Genomic DNA, 19,239 nt, shown 5'->3' with positions numbered 1-19,239 from the left:
ATAAAGCCTATTTATCATAGCTACGAATCATTGTGTACATCGCTTTTGTAAGTACAATGGTTTACAAATTAGGAGCTTGGAGCGATTTTCCATGATCTACTCTCACGGACTAATTAAAGTATATAATCGAAATATTATTTCGGTTTTTAGGATCGCATATCGTCCGGACAAAATAAGTGTCGAAATCTGTTGTGAAATCTGATAATTTAAACAAATAACGAGTCTTATAACCAAGCCGATATACCTATTTACTTGAAGCAAGCAAGGCTATGTTCCCTCCTTCATACATACACAAGAAAAAGTGAAATTTCCAAAACATTAAATTTAACTTTTTCTCCTGTTTGGAGAATTATATTGAGTAAACAAAAAAAAAAATTAAGAGCATAACAAATTTCTCAGCTTCATTGAGCTACATGATTTCATGCATTCACTGCATTAAACTGCCCTGCCCCAGAGGGACTGCCCATTCATAACGTCTGCCAGATCTGTGTCTATATTTTCGGAGGTTTCGTGAGTTGCTCTACAGGAAATCAAAGCAAATATGGTTCTAAAAAAAAAGACATTTTGAAATAAAGTTATAACGTTTGCGCAGACCTCAAACCGATGTACCATGTGACACGTGCACACACGAGCAGGTAAAGTGGCGCATATGCTGCAATGCTTATTTCATGGGCGATTGAACTTTGCGATGTCTCCAGGGTTGTTCTGCATTAAGCTGCAATTCTTTTGTGGATAAAGTCATTTTCTTTCATTAACTAATGCGTGTGCGGTGAAGAATGGCTTTAAAGTTAAAGCGATCCTTTATGGAATGCAATGACAGCCGAGCCAACTGGTCCTTATCAACCATTTAATTGGAGTGCTTGCATGAGTGCTTAAGCCATTTGCCGAGCACCCATTGTCGACAGCGGTACCACGCTAAGTCGTTCTGAGCAAATCGTTCACTCTCTGCAGATGATTTTGTCACGCCACGTCATTCAGAGCAAGTGGTTCGTGCTGCGTCACCCTGAGCGAGTGGTTCGTGCTGCGTCACCCTGAGCGAGTGGTTCGTGCTGCGTCACCCTGAGCGAGTGGTTCGTGCTGTGTCACCCTGAGCGAGTGGTCCGTGCTGCGTCACCCTGAGCGAGTGGTTCGTGCTGCATCACCCTGAGCGAGTGGTTCGTACTACGTCACCCTGAGCGAGTGGTCCTTGCTGCGTCACCCTAAGCGAGTGGTTCGTGTTCCGTCACCCTGAGAAAGTTGGTGTGAACTAACACCCGATTTCCAAGCTGTTTGCCATATTAACGTATCTTCTACATTACCAAGCCAAATTTTTTTCCACCAGTCACACGCAGCTGTTTATAAAGAACTAAACGACCCATGAACCCATTGGGTTCCCCTTGTGACAACGGTTGATGAAAAAAAAAACAAGACAATTTTAATATTATTTAGTGGTCAAACTTTAACTTGAAGAAAATTTGAACATTTACCTCAGGAGTCATCGTTCAACGAATCACGCGTTTAATGACAACATTCTTGGTTGATCTCCCATCCTTCAGGAATACTTTGACATTTTCCTTCACCTTTCTTCAGCAAAGAGCCATATACAGTTGTCCATGCTGAAATACCGGTTTCTCGAGGTATATCAACACATTCTCCATGGTTTGTCCTTGCGCTTTATGGATCGTCATACCAGAACTTGACTGAATCAGGAATTGATTTTTTAATATTTTTTTCGCTGCCCGATTTGAACGAAACTTGATACTGCATACTGCAGACGAATGGTGAGTAAGGTGGCCCTAAAATTCTTGCACTATCCTGTACCATTTTGGCTGTATTTCGGGAACATACATCCATATATATTACACAAGATGAGAGTTTTAGTAATATATAAGATTACAACACTATAACTTTAAATAGTGTCTAATTGTTTGGAATCCCTCAATTTGGGCAAGACCTGGGTCCACAGGATAAACCGGGATTCCCCCGAGTCGAACGAGGCCCCGCACATCTCTCAACAACATGGGATTGACGAGTTATGGACCAAGTAACATGCCACATTCAATCCATTTATTAAGTACGTAGTTGACCCTTTTTTCCTGGGGTCATCGTCAGTATCAATTATACTCAAATCTTTCCTTAAGAATGCTTTATGCAACTGGGCCATGGGTTTCAGCTGCTACTCCTCGACCCTCAAACCAATTCAGGCACAGCCAAGTGAGCCTTATTCAAAAATAAATAAATAAATATGGCTGCCAGACCAGGCGTCCAATTAGGTTGAAATTTAAAACATATATTCCCCATGCCTACTAAATTATAATTGTGAAGTTTCACATCGATCACTTAAGTGGTTCAAGAGGAATATTTTTTTAAAATTTTTTTCGTTTAATCCAATATGGCTGATGAACCATGTGACCTATGAATTATTCGTGAACACCCTGGTATCCCCAATGTTTGGGGAACACGTTTCCCATCGATCTGTCTAGCCGTTCTGGAGAAGAAAAATTTTAAAGGTTTATTCTCCAAAAAAAATTAGAACTGCCAGATCGTGTGACCTTAAAATGTACACCTTTTATTCCCCAAGGGTAGTCGATCATGTACGTAGAGTTTCGGATCGATCTGGTAAGCGATTCTACAGAATATTTTTTTTTAAGCTTTTTATGTTCAATCCAATATGGCTACCAAACTACATGACCGATGACATCATCAATATTTTTCTCTCGACCATTTTGTTGCGAGACAACACTGAAAATTTTTAATACTGTTCGGATAAAGTGTTCGACGTATCGAAATCATGACATCATAATGAAGGCCAACCAATTAAATCATCCTTTGCAAAACTTGTTCCCCATGTTGAGTACGTACTTGACATGTGCCAAGTTTCAATTTTTTCTTTCATGGAACAGTTTCGGAGATACAGAGGTCCAAAGTTTTTCTTGTTTTCCAACATGGCCGTCATACCACGTGACCTATGATGTCATAATTATCATTAAAAAAAAATTATCCATGAGTCTTCGCTCCTATGATGAAAATTTTGTGTCAATCGCTCAAGTGGTTGCAGAGAAAACTAGAGGGGGAGCACTCGGTAGAGTGCAAAACCTCCGCCATCAATACTGCTGGGTCACTTAAGTGAACCTGATATCCTATTCATTGCAGGTCAAAACGGATCAGACTCTACTGAACCACGATTGAATAAACTAAACGAGATCGACGCGCATGTAGAAATGCCAAAAAAAGAAAAATCGAAATTTTTTTGAAAAAAAAAAGTTGCAAAATTTAATTATTTTTTTCTCTAACAAATTTTTTTGGGGGGGGTTGGAAATCACTTAAAACATGTAGAAATGCAAAAAAAAATTCAAATATTTTTCAAATAAAATCGAATTTTTTTGAAAAAAAGTTGCAAATTTTTTTTTCTCCAACAAATTTTTTTTTGGGTTGGAAATCACTTAAAACATGTAGAAATGAAAAAACAAAAATTCAAATATATTTTCAATATGGCCGCCATAGCGGCCATATTGGACTTTGGACCAAGTCCAAAATCTAATGGCATGATCCTTGGACCATACCTAATCCCCCCCACCAAGTTTCGTCGAAATCCGTCCAGAAGTTTTTCCGTAATACTGTTCACAAACAAACAGGGGTGAAAACAGTAACCTCCGTCCATCTTCGATGGCGGAGGTTAATGAATTTAAAAGGGAATAAATCCGCAAAATCGTGACGGAAGAATAATAATAATAATCATAAATAATAATAATAATAATAATAATAATAATAATAATAATAATAATAACTAGCCGAAATCCCGTCACAGACGGATTCCGTTCCATGAGCCCAATAGGACAACCAGTGGTGGCTCTTGTAAGAGCCGGATCCCAGTCGATGTACTCCATGGCCTTACCTAATGAGGCCTACAAAACGTCCTTGTAGACGACATTTTTGGTGTACACTACTCCTTGTGAAGAAGTCCCCTGATTTGTGCACATGTCTACTTTGACGTACAAACACTGTGTCAAAACTTCTCAGGTCACAGTACTGAGAAAAACGTGACGTGACCGCAAGGAGGAGCACAAAATTGGTCCTTCAGTATTAATATATAGATAGAAGATACAATGTTTCTTGTTACATTTTTTGTGTCAAATCCACATTCTGAGGTAGTCAGCATGTGTAGAAGAGGGTTTTATATTGCAGACGCTATTTTCGAGGAGTGGAATTACACCTCTCAGCAGTGACGGTCTGTCGACGACAGACGTAATGAGGTGAGCGAATGACCGATGATGTCATGACGTCCTGACGCCTCTCAGCGGTGACGTCACACATCGCCATGTGAACGAATGTAAAACGAAAAGTGTTTATTCTGCTTCAGAGTTGAAGGTTGACTAATGCCACTATGTGCATGAGTCGGAGACTGGTGCATTCTAACCAAACACTCTTACAGGTATGAAGTTTCTTTCAGTCCAGGTCACAGTACCGAGAAAAACGTGACGCGACCGCGAAGGAGGAGCACAAAATTGGTCCTTCAGTATTAATATTAATATAGATAAGAATAATGATGTAGAAGAAACAAGAACAACAGTAGGTTACCCAGCCTTAAAGGCTTGATACCCTAATAATACGAGTTCCCTTACAAGCAACTCCAACCCATGAGGCGGCCATTAGGGCCATCAAGCCTGTGTAATGGATGCCAACCTATGCTTGTTTGTCCGTGCTCTATCCTTTTAAAATGCTGAGTGTCAAGCAAGGAAGCAGAATGTCCCATTTTTAAAGTCTTTGGTATGACTCAGTCAGGGTTCGAACCCCCCTAACCTCCTAGACTCAGAGCTGACACTCCAACCATTATGCCACCGTTAATTAATAAATGTGTCTTCATGTGTCAATGCTTGAGGTTTAAGAATAACCACATGGAAGAGAGAATATTTTTATTTGAAACATAAAACTGATGGAAATATTATGTTTAAATTCAAGTCCCTTGTTCAATGCTCTGAAGGCAAGGTCTCTGAGTCCAAGCTCAAGTCTTTACAACCCAATAGTTATGCCCTGAAGGACTACATCACTGTCACTGAAAAATGTAACTTCATTCCAACCTGACAGCCTATTAACAGGTGAGAGGTTAAATTGCATTGAACAAGTCCATTCTGAACAAGTCAACCCAAAAGCAAGAAAACACCTAACGAGATTGACTCTTACCTGGTCTGCACAGGTTGCAGTACAATATTGCACTTACAGCAATTAAAAACTCCACCACACTTCAGCATTAATGATGTTTATGAAGGGAAATGTGGTGAAAATTATACATTCATCATCATCATCATCAAGTACAATGCCCTATGCTGAGTGTTGGTGTTGCCGAAGCAGTTACTAAGCTACAATCCTGGTCAGGTTGCCAATTCTGCTTAGGACGATAGGGCAGGAATTTAGAATTTGTTCAGGGTGCTGGCGATGGCTTGTCTACTCTACATGAAGGACACCATGGGATCGTGAACGTCCACCAACGAATGCTCACAGATGGGACTCCCATTTAACGTCCATCCGAGGGACGGCACACACATTGATGAATCACCCTGCCTGTGAAACATCAGGATGACAGTTTATAGCTGGGTCAGGATTCAAACCCTGCTCGACGGCTTAGAGGTGAGTGTGCGCATGTCCACGCCAACCTGCCAGCTCAATTATACAATGTTGCACTTATTTCTAAAAGCTAAGATAACAGAGTGCCCCAGTCAGGAAGGGGAACTCGATTTGAAGTGAAAGACCAGTCTCTATTGACTGCAACATGCAAATTTGGAAATGACGTAATCCACCCCAGATTACTCGGCGAATGTGCAGAAACCTCGAGTAACGAAGTCCTTTTAATGGGGCGCCCTGGACATGTATCATATGTGCCAGATAAGGATTGCAACATGAAATGGCTCACCAAGATTTTAAAGAAGCCAAAAATACTTGGAAACGTACTTCTGAGAAAGGGGTGTGCCTTTGGAAAACATTGGAGAACAACAAAAGATTTGGAGAACTTGATCAACCCATCGAAATAGTTGATATCTTGCAGCCTGTACTGCAAAAACTCCCGACGATGTGGGCCGTAAATGGCCCAAAGGTTCGTAGACTGGTGCATTCTAACCAAATCCTGGTGATTCTTAACACTGATGGGAAAGTCAAATCTGGTACTTGTCAATGCGCAAGCTCAGTTTAAAATGATTATATTTACTATTAATCATGCTTGGGAGGAAGGGGGGGTGGTGCGAGGTAGAGTGGGAGTTATGTGGGCTGTGAGTGTCAGTGAAAGTATCTTTTTTATGTTAGGCTCTGGGGCCACAGAATAAATTACTCTCGATTATTGCATCTGTTGGTAAAAGGAGGTGTGTGTGTGTGTGTGTGTGTGTGTGTGTGTGTGTGTGTGTGTGTGTGTGTGTGTGTGTGTGTGTGTGTGTGTGTGTGTGTGTGTGTGTGTGTGTGTGTGTGTGTGTGTGTGTGTGTGTTATTCACGGCCACCGCTAACTAATTGTATTGACAGGAAATGGTATGAATCCGACTCCTCTTTCACGCACATTTCTCGTATTTCCTTTAATACCCTGAGTCCAATTTTCATTCAGGAACAGAACAATTATGGTTAACCATTTTGAAATTGCCACTCTTTCATCAAAATGAAAATTATGTTTAAAAAACGATTTGAATTTGAGATTTCACGCTCGTAACAGCAGGTTAAAAGTGCTTGGCGAGCCGAACCGAGTCACTGAAAACGCACACACAGTGAATGCGCAAACGGCCTCGTTTAGCATTCATGCGTCATTTCAAAAGTCGCACATTGCAGAACCAGTCTCTCAGCATCAATGACCAAGTTCCGACAATGCAAATGAGGTTCAGAGATCAGTTATGAATACTGCCATGGGATTGGGAGACACGAGTTAACTAAGAAACTGGTGAGCAATGTACAATTCCTGGACTGACTACGAGCAGGTGGGGAACTTGCTTTCAGTACAGTATTTTGATAAACAATAGAGCAAGAATAACCAGACACCTATCGTTGTTATGGGCAAAAACATGAGCTGCTGTATGACATTGTCACCACTTTAAAGGAAGACACGTGTTTTCAATGTGGTAAATGTAAACAGATAAAATACATGAACCGAAACAAAGATCAAAATAAACTTACCCTGGTGATGGCAACCCGGATTACATTCCATGGGCTGTTCATTACAACACAATTGCACTGCCCGCAGCTAAAATTACATAAAAGGTAGAACATTCATCTGTCCAACAAGTCCAGTGGGGAAACCAAAATTGGTATACATTGGAGGGAAGGATACACCTCAGATATCCCCCACCACTAGCAGTTTGATTAGGAGGCATTTCTTGTTCCAAGTGGTCATTCTATCATAACACACAAATTGTGTACCATTACAGATGATTTCTGAACAAACTTTAAACCTGTGGCCTCAACAAACCTCAGCCTAACCTAAACACCCCCCCTCCCTTGTAGATTATTTTCAACGACACTTAATATTATTCGGCACTCACTCGAAAATTCCTCCTGCTTTGTTGCTTTTATTCTTCCCCTTCATATTGTTGTCTTTTCTCTCTGGCGGATGTGCACAGGTACGTTCTCAAAGAGGGCCGCACGACAATGTCCTTGACCTCGCCGCACCCAGCGTGCATACAGGCTAAATGCCGTGGAGTCGAGGAGGCGCCGCGCACACCGTATAGAGTAAGGGTCTCGAGCAAGGGTCTCACGAGTAAGGGGTCCACGGGCACGGCTTGGCCCTCCCCCTAGAAATACCACAGCCAGTACCACCAACTGGAGCACCTATTAAAAAAAAAAAATTGAAAAATACATTCAAATATAAAGATTTTACTAATGAGATGAAAACCCACATGAGGAAAGACAAATGTCTGAAATAGTGTAGTGCATCAAGTAGATTGTGATGATGAATATGAATTTGGCATTTCACCACAAGTGATGTGCTACCCACACGGAGACGATGTCTAGGCGTGCGTGGTAAGGGAGTTGGAATACGGTGTGGATGGAAAAATGGATGTGAAAGGGCCTGCTCAGCGGGAAGACGTCGAGATGGATCCACTTCAAGCAAGCCGCAGATCTGTCAGTCCCAGGAACACATGCACAACTCAGACATTACTCGTTCGACCACAAACTGTTCTGGCTGATGACCCAAGTCATCGATATTCCGAGGCACCGAAACATCTCAAATCACTTACAAGCTGCTTGGCTGCCGGTGACTTGTCATCCCATTGCAGTGAAGGGAATCTAGGTAGAGATGGTTTCACTTGTTTGGGGCTCCAAACTGGTGGTGAGCCAGCTAGGAGCGTAAACATAATCACTCCACACGCCCACCTGAAGGATCGGGATTTAGTGTTAAATTTAAAGGTGGCCTGTATTACCCAGTTCAGTAAATTTGACAAAATGGTGGTATGTGTAATAGAAAAACCACACGTTCACTTTTTATGTGCAGTTATGTTCTCCACTGCAATTTTACAATGCTTCATTTTCCTTTGAGTATTAAAATCAAACCTCCAAAAAGGTGGTCAAGAGCTTATCGTATGTGTGGATTTGGAAACAGGATCTACTCTCATGGACTAATTAAAGTATATAATCAAAATATTATATCGGATTTGAGAATTGGATCTCGTGGACTAAATAAGTGTCGAAATCTGGAGTGAATTCTGAAAATTTTAGCCAATTAGCGATTTTATAACTAGGTATATTTTATTTAAGCAAAGCATTAAACTTCATTTTTTTCTACCGTTTGGACGATTATATTTGGTGAAGAAAAGATTAAGGAATGTGCAGAAAGTGTAACTTCATTGAGCGCAACGCCATGCTCTATAACCTTCTTTTGCAAGCCATGGCGATACAGTGCACAGAGGTCCTTTTTTCGGCAATTACGTGCACCGTTTGCTTTTTACCGCATTGTGCGATCTGGTTTCATTCCAAGATATTAATATAAATGCACTAACAGTTGCTGAAATATATTAATAGTCAGCAGTTTCTGTAAGCAAAGAGGGGTTTTTTTTGCTTTACACCATTTTCAGCAAAGCAAAGAAATAAAAATCCTGTTTTGCATTCCCAAATAATAATATGGCCTGAATGACATTCCTATTCTATGTACCTAGCTCGTGATCCAAGGATCCCAGGTTTAATCATGTACACGGTTTTCAGGTGCTGCTAAGTGATTGGTGCTTGACAGCTAGTTTTGTTAACCCCTTGACCCACCACCAAATACACATACCCACAAAACCAATGATGAACAGGACATTCCTTAAGCAACCTATGCCTTAACGGGCCCAGTTATACCACATGAGATAGACAACAGCGAGGGTTAAACAAGACAGAAATACCCCAGTTGTGCCAGAAAAACGAAGGTGACATCCTCCTGAAAAACAAAGGCGAAGTGAACAGCACTGATTGGCTCAGAGCGTGTGCACACAATACAAGCTATGGTGTTGGTGCGTTTACACAGTGGACTCTGTGCGTTATGGATTTTATTCATAAAATTTTCTCCAGGACAGAGAGCTCTACAACAAATCAGCATTCTACAGGACAGCGTTAAGTTAGGCATCACTGTATAGGCATTTCACCTTCGTTAATAACACAATTATTTTGCTTCACTTTGTAATCCCGCCCTTTGTGACTCACTATTAAATCTACTTGGTATCGGGATGAAGTTGGGTGGTCGTGATCACCGTCGCAATTTAGCAGGTCCACCAATGGACTGACCTGGCACAGGTGATTAGCACCCACCACAGGACCGTGCTGTGCGCTCACCGGCTCCACTCGTCCGTTAATTGGAATCGGGCACCGATTAGCGAGGCATACCCACTGACTCGCTGCTACTACCAGCACCTTATTGCGGTGATAAAAACGTGATCCAGCTCGGGGCCACTGAATTAGTTGGGCACCGCGATCACTTTGACATAGCCCGCCGGGATTTGCACCAGGTACTGGGATGACCCAACAGCTATAACAATATTTTTGTGAATGCCAATCATAGGGTTTCTCTGGCTACCAATGGCCAAGAATGAATAAGCAAGAGTCACGTGTCAAACGCACAAATCAATGGGCTTCCCATAGCCAGGATGAGAGCAGTCCAGCGAGCAGGCAAGCATCTCCGGAGCCAGGTAACCAGGCGTTCCATACAGCTCTACAAAGAAATGAATAACATACGGGATAATATCTCACAGTTATGAAATATTACATATTCTGCAAAACCTTATTATCAACATCACTTAGCTTCAACATCTCACCTTGCAAAGTCTCTCCTGGGTCAAGGCGGCATGCGAAGCCAAAATCTGACAGACAGATGGAACCTGGGTCGTCTGGAAGGTTATTACATGGGTCATCCAGCAGGATATTCTCAGGTTTCAGGTCACGATGAATGATGTTATAAGAGTGGAGGAAGGAGACAACTCCCAGGAGTGAATACATGACCTTCCTGAAAAAGTGCGAACAGTTTTTCACCCAGATATATGCTTGCTGAGTTAATACAGAACATTAGATCTCCAGCTCAGATCCTAACTGTTGGGTTAACTCATTAACTCCCATTACCAATGAAGAGCTTCGTTTGGCGGCTTAGCCAGGAATGTGCAGTTGCTCGACGGCATCAAGACACGAGTTTCACTCACCTGGTTGCCTTTTCACTCAGTGCCACCTTTTCAGTAAGGTAATCAAAAAGTTCTCCTCGTTTCATCCTGCAGAACAAGGCAAATTCACAAAAATTTCTGAAATATCGTAAAATACCAAAATATCGTAAATCAAACATTGTGTATTTTAGCTTGTTTTAAACCAAAACAATACATTTTGAAAAGAAACATTATTCATGAAAAAAACGGTCTCGTTTGTATAAAACGAGCGTTTTTAAGAACACAGTTGCTTGTTCTGACCATGTTTCCAGTTCTAAATCACGATTGTAAGTTACACAGTCCCATGCGGTGAAGGTAATCCGATCGGCCCGAATGAATGATGACCACAGACGAACTGAATGTGCCCAATTAAGCAATTCGTGAATGGAGTGGCAATGGAAAGGGATGCCGACGGACCGAGGGACGACCGAATGGCTGCAGGGTTGAAGGTAAGACCAATGGTGTGAAGGAGGGATTGTTGAAAGGAGGAGGAGGGGGGGGATGGACCGATGGGGGTAAAGGAGGAAAGATTGAAAGTAGCAGAGGGTTTAAACGAACCGATGGGGGTATTGAAAGTAAGATTGAAAGTAGGAGGGGGGAGGCGGGAGGGAAGACATCACACCAGGAAAACACGAACTAACCTCAATACATGCCACCCGAAAAACCCTTCGACAAGGGGCCAAGGACGATCTACACATGGACTAAAGAAATAACTACTCCTCGAGTCACCTACGTGTCCATGTATGCTCTCCCCCGGGGTCAGTTTCACAAACTAACAATAGTTTTATTGAAAAATGGTGGTTCGAGAGTAGAGACGAACTGATCTGACTTTTTCTTAAAAGGAGATTCTGAATTGTGTGATTAAGTGGGTGTTGAGCGTTAAGCCTTTGTTTTATCACGGTAAAAATATGCGTATTTCATTGCGTCATGTTAAAACTTGATGTGACGGTATATCCGGCAATGACATCACGGCCAACATTTTTGCAGGGCCTCAAAATTTGGCACTCCACACCGTTCACCTGAATCATGTGAACCACCTGGTCAATTTGTTTATCGTGCACAACCTGCAGCCACACAGCAAACACAAACTGAGATAGCAAGCAGGTGTCAGGAACCTCCAAGAACACCAGACCACTTGCTACCCGCAATCCAGGTAAGAATTTGGTATTTAGCTAGGGTGCCGGCGATAACTTGCCGACTCTTCAATATCAAATGTAGGACGTTAAGAAACATCTGTGTACCGTACATTTTATATGAATTGCAATCACAGAGAATGCACAAATCAAATAGTACATGGGATTTGAATGTGGGATCCAAGCCTCACGAGTGAAGTGCCTAGACGCAAATGCCAAACAGGCCAACCCAAAGCCTTAAGAGTTGCTCAAAACAATGAAACATGACTTGACAAGGCAGTCTCAAGAGCGTTATCCCCTGAATGCTTTTATTTGGATTAGTGTATCATTCCTTTGATAAAGCCCTAAATATGGTGAGCTGTGGCCTGTGGACTAAAAACAAGTACTCTATGGAATAAGTGCAAAGATTAACCAAAATAACGAAGGTATGATGGGAAGATTGATTCTTAGCAGCACAGCCATTAAGCTCAACTTAAGCATAGATTTAAGTTTGGAAATTAATGTAACGTGATGGAAGCCAACTGCATCACAGAAAGCCAAAGCAACTTTGTCCTGGCGGGTGGCCATGGCCAATGCTCTAAATGCTGATCATCGGGCTTAATTCTTACGATTGATCTTTTGTATGCAGCACGTAGCTGTGGGTTTCAATAATTGTTGGTGGTGTGGCTGTGCTGCTGATGTAGTGGCCCTTATAGGTTATACAGGAACACCTGGTTTAATATCCATCTGACAGACGGTGCACACAATGATGTATCGCCCTGCCTGTGAAACACCAGGGTAATGCTTTCTAGCCAAGTCGAGATTCAAATCCGGGATAGACAGTTCAGAGGTGAGTGCACACACCTCTTGGCTATTCTGCCATCACCATATAGGTGAATTAGAAAAAGCATGTTTGCTGTGTGGGCTGCCACCCCCAAATGTGTCAACATCCCCATATTTGTCAATTAGCTACCACAAAATACAAAAACTATTTAATTGACAACAAATAAGAACATTTTCTTAAGCACTGTGTTGCAATGTACAAAATGGTTCTTTGTATGTTAACTAACTTGAGAAGCCACAACCATTTAGTTTCCACATTATTTAAACAAAAGGCGAATGGCCAGTCCAGCTTTACTCACAGATCAAAGACAAGGAAGATCGCCGTTCTGGACTCATAGAAATCCTTGAGTGAGACTGCAGTACCAACAGGAAACAAACGAGACCACGGTTAGGGTGACGGGACAACGCAACTTGAAACAAATACAAAAGTTCAACACCTTAAACATCATAAAAGTGTTACAGCCAATCTGTTCATTTCCCTTGTTCCCATCGGGTACCAAACCTGCTCCCTTTGTTCTCTACCACCAATCTTTAAAAAAAAAAGAAAAGATTCAGTTCCAATGTTGCCTTTTCATACCAATCAACCAAAAAGGTGTGGATTGTTTCCACATAGAGACCGGACCAACTGAAGCAGGTAGGTCATTATCAATGAGCTTTCTGTCCAGGCAGGCAAGTCTGAATGTCATCCGTGAGTTAGCTGAAGGACATTACAGACAATCTAGGTAGTGACATTTTATCTCTCCTGATACCACCTCAGTTTTGAGAAGGCAAGAATCCAAACTCTTATCCCTGCTGCTTCAGCCAGATTAGAGCACACAACCTCGATGATGCCAGTCACACGTCCTCAGCACTAGAGCACCACTATTACCACATAAATATTTCCCTGCAGGGAACGCAATGTTCATATAAACCTTTTTTTTGCATTTAAGGAGCATGCTTTTTCATCAAGGAGTCTACCAAGACTATTAAACTGGGTTTGGATTCTCCAACTTAGGCCCATCAAGCTTTATTGTGGGTAGTATGACCTGTCAACATCGTCCATAGAAACCATAATTACTTACCATCAGCAATGATTCATTTCAAAATTAGATGATACCTTTAAAACGTCCACTCGATGTCTGCCCTTCAAATTCAATTATAACTCCAGAAAGGTTTTATTTCAATCTCCAACATCATTAACATGCCAATTTTCAAACTATCGTAAAGATAAAGTAAAAGTTGATAATGGTTTACGTCAAAAGTACTGAACCATGAAAACGATGAAATACCATGATATTAACAACAGCAATTCACTCAAAACCTAAATACGGTAAAACCCTGGTTTTAAATCGCCCCGATGATGACGTCGCTTTGCAAATACGTCGTCACGTTATTAATACCACTTCTCGATATTCGTTGCCTCAACACACACGTCTGTCATTTTAAAACCCATACCTTTAATTCTCGAGCATATTCCGAACTGATAAAGATGCCAGAGTACATTGCGAACGAACCAAATCGGGAAGTCGCAAACATTGCCGAAAGAACTACCGAACTTTGCTTCACACATAATGAAAGGTACCGGACTGTAGGTTGGCTAAAAAGCATTGCAAAAGTGTTACCTTAGAAGTGAAATTGGATATTATTTGTCGAATGGATGCTGGTGAACGTGCTGTTGATGTTGCCTGGTTATTAAGTTTGTCTCCGATTGATAAATATGTCCACGTTCATTGAAGGAGGAGGAAGAAGACGACGTACTGCAACCTTCGTCTGCTTCCGAAAGAGGTTTATTTATATTTAAATATGTTTGGAACTTGTTTTTTTATTAGTTTTATTTATACGTATGTGTACTTGAATATAATTGTCATTCATCAAAAAAGGGTACTATCATAGGTAAAAAGCTGTTGTGGATGTGTACGTTTGTTACCTCTGTCACAGAAGGTAGACAAAGGTTATGTATTCACCCGTCTGTCTGTCTGTTTGTTTGTTTGCCTATCGGTGAGCAGGATATCTCAAAAAATTATGGACGGATTAAGACGAAACGTGGTGGACAGGTTGTGTGTGTGACAAGGACGAATTGGTTTGATTATGATGAAGATATGGGTAGTATAATTATTTAAGTGATTCTTCACCATAGAGAGATGGGGCCAAAAAAGATTTATTGCAGGATATTTCAAAAAGTTATGAACGGGTTCAGACAAAACTTTGTGGATGAGTTTTGGTAAGTGACAAGAACAAGCCCATTAGATTTTGGTTCAAGTCCGGATGCAGATCTGGCCTTTCAGTAGGATACAAAATGTAACCTGTTCAGTCTGGCAGAGGTATGCGCAAACACACTAACAAACAAAATCTAGAACTCTAGTTTTGTATGTTTGTTTGTGTGTTCGATTTCTGAGCACTCGAGCCATTGTACATAATAAGTTGAAAACTGCTAGCTGTACTTGGAGTGTGCATAAGAAGGTTTTAAGCAGTAAATATAATTCATAGTGACATGCTGATGAGGGTTCCGGGTTGGGGAGGACTCAAATTCTCTCCAAGTAACAAGACTGACCAGAATCGGTGGAGTAATGGTTCGAGCATCTGCTCTGAGTCTGGGAGGTTGGTAGTTTGAATCCCTTCTGAGTCATACCAAAGATTTTTAAAAGGGTACGTGCTGCTTCCTTGCTTGACGCTCATCATTTAAAGAACAGAGAAAAACCCCCGAAAGGTTGACATCAATGGGGAGCAAAAAAAATCTTCCTTCATTCCTTCACTGAGTGCCAGAGAGAAAGGTAAAGAAATGACATCGCTGGCATGCAGAATACTCAGGGGAATGTCATCACTTACGCCAATCTCAACGGCTGCGTTTGTGTGTAAAGTATAGTCTGGTGTTGTCCCATGTATCTGTCTGCAAGTGTGCATGATTTATGTCGCAGCTCCTCCATCCATCCATCCATCCATTAGGACCATACTCTGTGTAAAGCGTTGGTGCTGCCTTAGCAGTCTCCTTGGCTATTGGACACAATCCTGGACGGGTCGCCACTCCGACACAGTATCCCAGCAAGCTGGCACTCATTTTGCCAACCCAGGAAGGATGACAGGAAGAGTCAACCCCACCTGGTATTAATTCAACAGCCGAGAGGAATTTGAACTCAGGATACTAGGATCCAAAGCCCACCACCCGAAACATTAAGCCAACACCAGGCATATTACTGCTCCCGGTGGGAGCGGATATTACAAATCGTATTAAAATATGAAAATTCTAGGGTAATTAACCCGTCCATAAGGAGGGGTTCTTTGCTAGTTCTCCTCAATTGGAAGAGATTGCTCCATAATTGCCTTGCTGACTGTGGAGAGACAAGTTGGTGTCTCGAGCACCCAGAGTCCGACAAAAAGTTACATCACTAACCGTAAGGTCCCCAGCTGTGATTGCCTGGTGTTTAGAAGTAGTGTCGTCTAGTGTTATCTGACATCTGTCTGTCTATGTGTGTGATTTATGACAGCTCTTCCATAAGCCGTAGACCAGTAAAAATTAAAAAAAAAAATCTCAATAATAATAATAAAACTGTTTCTTACTGATGTTTTTATGTCCGGCAACGGAACGCAAAATGTCCACTTCCCCATGGGTAGCTATACGGACATACGAAGCTTGATCCGCAGACAACTTCTCTGGAGCCATATCGATAATCTTCACAGCAAATTCGCGTCCGGTCGCCTTCTCCAAGCACCGCCTCACCACGCTGCTCACTCCACTGCACAAATGGAAACACCGCAACGCACACGAGAACACTCAGCACACCTGCCATGCCACCGTTAAGAGCTTTACCACATCACACTCATGTTACTACACAACCATGAGTAAATATTGACTCTTACTTTAAAGTGAGTGTTCAGATCCTTCAGTGGCACCGACAGCACATAATTATTGTTAGTTCACTTGGTTTAAATGATTTCATCAATCCTTCCTTTTGCAGTTTATATGATGGAGGTTATATGAATGTGCAAACGAAAACATCCACACTGCGATAGCAAGATTTTAGGTATTCCTTCGGAGCCATATTTATATTTACATATGCATGCTTTGGGGCAGGGAGGGGGGATGGTTACAGTGAATAAGTTAAAGGTAAATTGAGACAAGGAAGATAATTGGGACAAAAGGAGTAAGAAAGAAAGAAAGGATTGTATGGGCAAAGTGGAGGTAGAAGATGAAGGAGGTTGAACGGAGATAGGAATTAGGAGGACGTATGGGACGTACAGAGGGAGGAAAGGCATGTGGTCAAAAATTGCACCATTTTGCAAACCTAATAAAAACATGACATCAATTATATGGTGATTCCCAGCTTCTTATTGGCTTGGTTGCCATTATTGCTTTTATGAACCATCATTTCCTGCTGATTAGAACATTAAAGTCCAAAACAACCAGCGACGCAAGACTGGTGTTCTGTTCATCTAAACGTTGCACAGGCACATGGTCACTGCACACTGTTCCTTTTGGATGGCAGTCCATGGCACTGCCCTGTGGAGAGTTCATTTTTTACCCTGTGGGCGTGAAGCAATAGGTTCACTTTGTCTGTCTGTCTACAGACGTCAGTCTGTGATCAAGGAACAACTTCATTTCAATTGAATGTTATATTTAGAACATGAATTGGAAAACGAACCTCCAGTTTCACAGTACTTTGGCTCTGAATTTGGCAAATTGGACAGAATCTCAACTGGTCACACATGCACAGAGAAGAGCAAGTTTATCTTTTTACCTCCACCACCGAAGGTGAAGGAGGTTACGTTTTCACCCCTATCTGCCTGTTTGTGTTCAGGATATCTCAAAAAAAATTGTGGACGGATTCGGATGAAACTTGGTCGACAGGTTTGGTGTGTGACAAGGACGAACTGATTAGATTTTGGTGAAGATCTGAATCTAGAGCTGGACGCGAGAATTTTTTTTTTTTTGTTAAAGTGATTCTTCATCATGGAGAGATGACATATCGCACTATATTTCAAAAAGTTATGGACGAGTTATGACAAAACTATGTGGATGAGTTGGTTAGGTGACAAGAACAATATTTTGGTTAAAGTCCAGATTCAGATCTGGCCGATCAGTGGGATATGAAACGTAAACTGTTCAGCCTGGTGGAGGTATGTGCTCTACCGAGTGCCATTCTCGTTATTCCTGCAACATTGCTTTCATGGCTTGGCATCTCCAGATTTGCATTTACTTCAATGAATTATTATTTTACATCAAAGACACAAACCGGAATTATTGATGGTCTTGTGTTCAAATGCCTCGAACTGTTGGCTTCATTTTGGGACTTAACTGTTCAACAACACTAATGCTGTGGAACCATCATGGACTCATCAAGGAATAAACATCTTCGCCCAGAGGATTTTTTTGTAGCTTAAGATGCTCAGTTTTTTTTTTTTCACTCGAATGCTACAAAAAATGGTTGTAGTGTTCAATGAAACGATGCTACATCTTAATCCAGCCACGTGATTCCCCCTCTCCCTGGCTGAATACTGCACACCAGGCACACAACGTCCATGATGAAGGCCGCTTAGTGGTCGAAACTTTACCTCCGAGACAGCTCTGAGAGTTGGTCGTTCCTTCTTATTGAATATAGCAACACAAACATTACCCCTTATATCACAGGACCTAGCAGTTAGGTGTACATTCTAATCCTTTCTAGAGCTGAGCTTCAGCCTCTAATTAAACCTAATTATCTCAAATGAAACTTATCAAATATCAATCGAGATGGTTTTTATTAGTTCGCTTGTTCGAAGAACAGAGAGCTATAGCGATACCCCTGGCGTGAGCGTGAGCGTGAAAATGTTAAAGTTTTTGGTGCAAGTTATTTTTTCCTTTCTTATGTTTTTATCCACCACACTATTTTTTATACGCCCAATTTATATATATATATATATATATATATATATATATATATATATATATATATATATATATATATATATATATATATATATATATATATATCGGGGCGTATTATGTGATACCGGTCGTCCGTCCGTTCCTGTCCGCACTCTAACTCCCAAAGTTTTCAACTTTCACGCTTCATATTTGGTACCTAGGTACAGACTGTGGAGACGGTGTGTCGTTACATACATTCATCATCTAAAGTGGTTGCCATGGCAACCAGGATGCAATTTTCCATCCGTTCCTGTCCGCATTCTAACTCCCAAAGTTTTCAACTTTCACGTTTCATATTTGGTACCTCGGTACAGACTGTGGAGACGGTGTGTCGCGACATACGTTCGTCAACTAAAGTGGTTGCCATGGCAACCAGAATGCTGTTTTCCATGTAGTCGCACAATTCTGTATATACCTTCTTGTTCGGGCATATTTTGTGCTCACTTGCGCTCTTGTTACTGATTGCAATATACAAATACATATATTGCTTTAAAATTATTTGGATCAAACTTCACTGCAATGCTTTATAAAAAATATTAATTATTAGACTAGTCTTTTAAAAACGATAAATGTATAAACAGGCGAGCATTGGGTGGCTTTGACACCAACTCTGGTTACCTTGACCAAAGAAGGCGGACGGAGGTTTTGTATTCACCCGTTTGTCTGTCTGTCTGTGAGCAGAATATCTCAACATGTTATGGACAGATTCAGATGAAACTTGGTGGACAGGTTTGGTGTGTGACAAGGATGAACTTATTCGATTTTGGTGAAGATAAGGATCGGTAGAGCGTGTACCTACAA

The 19,239-nt window shown here is 41.4% G+C and overlaps 1 protein-coding gene across 6 annotated transcripts in view; it reads right to left on the bottom strand.

Annotated features, from left to right (window-relative positions):
• Positions 1-19,239, bottom strand: part of LOC147025987 (phosphorylase b kinase gamma catalytic chain, liver/testis isoform-like) — a 77,615-nt gene that overhangs the window by 4,755 nt on the left and 53,621 nt on the right. For 5 of the 6 annotated variants that reach the window (XR_015058075.1, XR_015058074.1, XR_015058076.1 and 2 more), the window contains 8 exons: positions 16,095-16,270; positions 12,860-12,914; positions 10,609-10,674; positions 10,231-10,418; positions 10,037-10,127; positions 8,185-8,320; positions 7,941-8,066; positions 7,489-7,774 (listed from right to left, as the gene is read on the bottom strand). Coding sequence is in view for 1 of the 6 variants with exons in the window: in XM_085880955.1 (XP_085737081.1) it covers positions 7,529-7,774; positions 7,941-8,066; positions 8,185-8,320; positions 10,037-10,127; positions 10,231-10,418; positions 10,609-10,674; positions 12,860-12,914; positions 16,095-16,270 (1,084 nt within the window). In the remaining 5 variants the exon portion in view is untranslated. Of the gene's footprint in view, positions 1-4,877; positions 7,775-7,940; positions 8,067-8,184; positions 8,321-10,036; positions 10,128-10,230; positions 10,419-10,608; positions 10,675-12,859; positions 12,915-16,094; positions 16,271-19,239 lie in introns of those variants that run through there. The other variant, XM_085880955.1, reaches the window with a different exon arrangement.

This window comes from Eptatretus burgeri, chromosome 5, assembly GCF_056783735.1.
Source record: "Eptatretus burgeri isolate ZD-2024b chromosome 5, Ebu_testis_v1, whole genome shotgun sequence".
Classification (NCBI taxonomy): domain Eukaryota; kingdom Metazoa; phylum Chordata; class Myxini; order Myxiniformes; family Myxinidae; genus Eptatretus; species Eptatretus burgeri.
This window is presented reverse-complemented; position numbering and strand designations above follow the sequence as displayed.